This window comes from Ictalurus punctatus, chromosome 2 (genome assembly GCF_001660625.3).
Source record: "Ictalurus punctatus breed USDA103 chromosome 2, Coco_2.0, whole genome shotgun sequence".
NCBI lineage: Eukaryota > Metazoa > Chordata > Actinopteri > Siluriformes > Ictaluridae > Ictalurus > Ictalurus punctatus.
Genome location: NC_030417.2, coordinates 17,259,647 through 17,264,035, shown reverse-complemented (window position 1 = coordinate 17,264,035; position 4,389 = coordinate 17,259,647). Strand labels below are relative to the sequence as shown.

The 4,389-nt window shown below is 35.4% G+C and overlaps 1 protein-coding gene across 1 annotated transcript in view; it reads left to right on the top strand.

The window, feature by feature from the left end:
- The first annotated feature begins 2,872 nt into the window (after window positions 1–2,872).
- The window catches only part of smim13 (small integral membrane protein 13), a 5,374-nt gene continuing 3,857 nt past the window's right edge, over window positions 2,873–4,389 (top strand). Inside the window, exons 1-2 of the mRNA XM_017457204.3 lie at window positions 2,873–3,036; window positions 3,320–3,425. Of these exons, the coding sequence (XP_017312693.1) occupies window positions 3,350–3,425 (76 nt within the window). The 5' untranslated portion in view covers window positions 2,873–3,036; window positions 3,320–3,349. The remainder of the gene's footprint in view (window positions 3,037–3,319; window positions 3,426–4,389) is intronic.

Below are 4,389 nucleotides of genomic sequence, written 5' to 3'. Positions count from 1 at the left end.
GTGCCGCTGAATTCTCTTCTCTGATTGGTCAGAAGGCGTTGATGCATTTTCTATAACAGCAGCTCTGACAATAGTTCAACTGCAAATCACAGGTTTCTATTATTGCTCTTGATCTAATTCATTTCTATAGTAACCACTCATTCACAGGGACTTTGCTGATGGACGCAATACATTAATCTAATAATAAACAGATTTCAAAAGAGTGTTGTTGTTTAACAAAGTAAAACGTATAATTGTTGATTTTTGACTGTTGATGGTGGCGTTTACTGTAAGGAGATGTTCATTAAACCTTCATGGACGTAGTCTCTAGTGTCAGCGTTTTGTAGATGTTTTCCACCATGGGAATGTCTTCAGGATAGAAGAGTTTATGGTTTTCTGGTCTCTCAGAAACATGACAAGCTTATGTTTTGTTGTTGTTGTTGTTGTTTTTTCTTTTTACTTATTAATCTCAAGAGAGAGAACAAAAGAGAGGCTGGTAGGACAGGGAATGACTGTTTATAGCTGCTATAACGTAAGTGATAAGTGATAACATAACTTGTTTCATGGATGTTCTACAACATTACATATACAGTCCCCTCCAAAAGTATTGCAAGGCCAGTACATTTGTTTTTCCTATACACTGACATTTGGGTTTGAGATAAGGAAAGATCAGAATTTCAGATGTGTTAAACAACTTAGAACATGGCACCTTTTGTATCAGACCACCAAATTTTTAGGTGAGCAAAAGTATAGAAACATAAGTCTTGAAGTAAATGAAACATCACTTAATATTTGGTTGCATATCCCTTGCTTGCAATAACTGCATTAAGCCTGTGACTCACTGATAGCAATAAATTGTTGGGGTTTTTTTGTGTTGCTTTTCCAGGCTTTTAGCATAGCTTCTTTCAGTTGTTGTTTGTTTCAGGTGGTTTCTCCCTTCAGTCTCCTCTTCAGGAGGTGAAATGCTGCTCAAGTGGATTAAGGTTTGGTGATTGACTTGGCCAGTGTAAAACTTTTCACTCCCCCCCCCTAATGAAGTCCCCTGTTGAGTTGGCAGTGTGTTTTGGATCATTGTCTTGCTGCATGCTGATGTTCCTCCCAATTCATTTGGATGCATTTCTCTGTAAATTGGCAGAAAGAGAATGTTCCTGTAAACTTCTGAATTCAGTCTGCTGCTCCCATCAAGCAGTTTGACTTGTTTTTATCAGAGTTACATCATCAATAAAGATCAGTGAGCCTGCTCCAGAAGCAGTCATGCAAGCACAAGCCATGACACTACCTCCACCAGGTTTCACAGATGAGCTTGTATATTTTGGCTCATGAGCAGATCCTTTCTTTCTCCACACTTTGGCATTTCCATCACTTTGGTTGAGGTTAATCTTGATTCCAGAACTTTTGTGGCTCATTTCTGTATTTCTTTGCTAATTCCAATCTGGTTTTCTGATTCTTACTGCTGATTGAGTGATTTGCATATTATAGTTTGGCCTCTATATTTCTGCTCTCGTAGCCTTCTTCGAACAGTGGTTTGTGAGACCTTCACCCCTGCCCTGTGGAGGTGGTTGGTGATGTCACTGACTGTTGTTTTTGGGATTTTCTTCACAGCTCCCACAATGTTTCTGTCATTAGCTGTTGTTGTTTTCCTTGGACAACCCATCGGTATCTGTTGTCTCAGTACACCAATGGTTCTTTCTTTTTCAGGACATTTCAAATTGTTCTATTGGCTATACCAATGTTTCTGTAATGCCTCTGATTAATTTTCCCTCTTTTCACAGCTAAAAATGGCTTGCTATTCTCAGATAGACAGCTCTCTGATCTTTATGTTGGCTTAACGTTTTTAACAAGAAATGTAGTCATTTGTGAAACTGAACGCTAAAACCAAGAATAGATGTTCAGAGCTATTTATTGTTTAAACAGTCAATCTAACAGGACACACCTGGGTAACAAGAAACACCTGTCAGTAAATATTTTTTATTCAATATTTTTGCTCACCTACAAATTGGGTGGTCTGCTACAAAATGTGTTATGTTCTATGTTGTTTTACATGTCTACATATAAATACCAGGAAACAAAATTTGAAATAATAAAATATCTTCCCATATTTATCTTTTGATCTCAAACCCAAATGTCTTCAATCTAAAGCAAAACAAATAAAATGGCCTTGCCATTTCAATAGTTATGGAGGAGACTGTATATTGCTATATAAACAGTGAAGTGCAAGTGTTTTTAAACCTACATTAAATTTTTAGCACTACACCTACAATTAATTTTCTTCAGCTTCATGTTATTCATTTTATTTGTATATAAAGTGTAAAGTAGGTACTCCCCCCCACACACCTTTTTCCATTTAAAAACCAAGGCAGAGATTTCGACAAGGTTATACAGAAATCGTATTTTGTCAGAATTGTTGTCAAAAGTGAATTCTAATCTTCTTTTGCCTAAATTGAATACATTGCCAATATAAGGGTTTCTTTTCTTTCTTTCTTTCTTTCTTTCTTTCTTTCTTTCTTTCTTTCTTTCTTTCTCTTTTTTGCCTAAACAAACAGTGTGCTCATTTCAAAGTCCACATAATAATAATAATAATAATAATAATAATAATAATAATAATAATAATAATAATAATAATAAATTATTCTGCTTATGTTTTGTCTCTGATAGTAGTAGCTACTACATTTGCTCTTGAAAATCTATTTATAAACGTTGCCTATGGGAAATGGCATAGATAGATAGATAGATAGATAGATAGATAGATAGATAGATAGATAGATAGATAGATTAAATATATGCAATATATGATAATAAAAACGCAGTACTGATCCACGTATTTTGGATGGTTTGCTAAAAACCCAGAGAACTTCATTACCCACCAGGCACCGCTGTTAGTCTGCGGACTACTTCCGGGTCACCTACTTCCGGATTATTTTGTTGTCTACAACTCGTACAGTTTTGCTAGGAAATATTTTTTTCTTAAACGTGTCGCAGTTATGTAGACAGCTTCATAACAGAAGACCAGCAGGCCCTCAATGAGCCGCGTGTGTCCCCGTGAGGAAAGAGTGGACTGTACGGATTTTTTTTCTTATTAATTTATTAATTTATTATTATTTGTGCTAATTAGCTGTTCAGGCTAGGTACAAAACAACGCTTGCTTACAGTAACTGCATGCGACAGTGCTGTGTTTATTATGCACATACGTATTTCATTTCATTACAGAGTTTTAAATGTCGCATTGTAGAGTCCAGACATTAAATAATAATTCAGAAAAGTGAAATGGGACTGTCAGTAGATGATTTAGTTGTAAGTAGCTGTGAATGTGGGTGTTTATTTATTTATTTTTGTCCATTAGGACAGACAAAGAGAGGGAGAGAGACAGAGAATGTGGCAGAGTCTGGGCTTGACTGTGCTGGTCATCGTGGCCACTCTCATCTGCGTGCTGCTCTTCATGCTCTTCGGTAAGACTCTCAGCTCCAGTGCTGTACAAACCTTTTCAGGGGAAATAAGTAGCTAATGCTCAACAGGTCGCGAGAAGTCACCTGGTGACATCACAAACCAGTTAGAATATGAATCATTTGCGTATCAGAACGTGTTGCACGTGGAGGGGAAATTTCCCAAAGACATAGAAGAGAACAGTGTATTAAGGAGTAGAATGGTACAGAACGGTATTGATCAGAATGGGATTATTTCATCAGAATAGAATGATCGACATGTTTGCTTGTATTTACTTATTTGTAAGTTGCTTTGGAAAAACGCATCTGCTAAATGAATAAATGTAAATGATCATATAGGTAAAGCATAGAGTTGATCAGAATATAAGCGAACAGCGTTGTACTGGAACTGGAGAGGAGTATCGAAATACATTAGAATAGTTTGATCAGTATAGAAAACATTTTTGATTCCGTTCTGATAAACTCTATAATATAGTCAGAATAGAATGAAATGGATTTGCAGTAGACTAGAATAGTTTTGTCAGAATGGAATACTTTTTCTCAGAATAGTCAAGAATGAGTTTAATTAAGAATTGAATTGAATAGAGTTGCATCAGAATAGAATAGTTTTGTCAGAGTGGAATACTTTTCTCACAGCAGAGTTTTTCCTCACAGTAGAGAAGAATAGAGTTTTCTCAGAATAGAATACAATAGATTATATCAATGTAGAATGGAATTTTATCGGAATAATACAAAACCATTTTATCAGAATAGAATTTTATCAGAATAGAACAAAACAAAGTTTTATCAGAATAATATGGAATTGTTTATTACGATAGAATATGACAAGAGTTGAATAAAATAGTTCTCTCAGTATACAGTAGAATATAATAGTTATCAGAATATTCGATTTGCATCAGAATAGAAGAGAATAGAATACTTTTGTCAGAATGGAGTACGTTTCTCAGAACAGAGGTTTTTCTCAGAATAG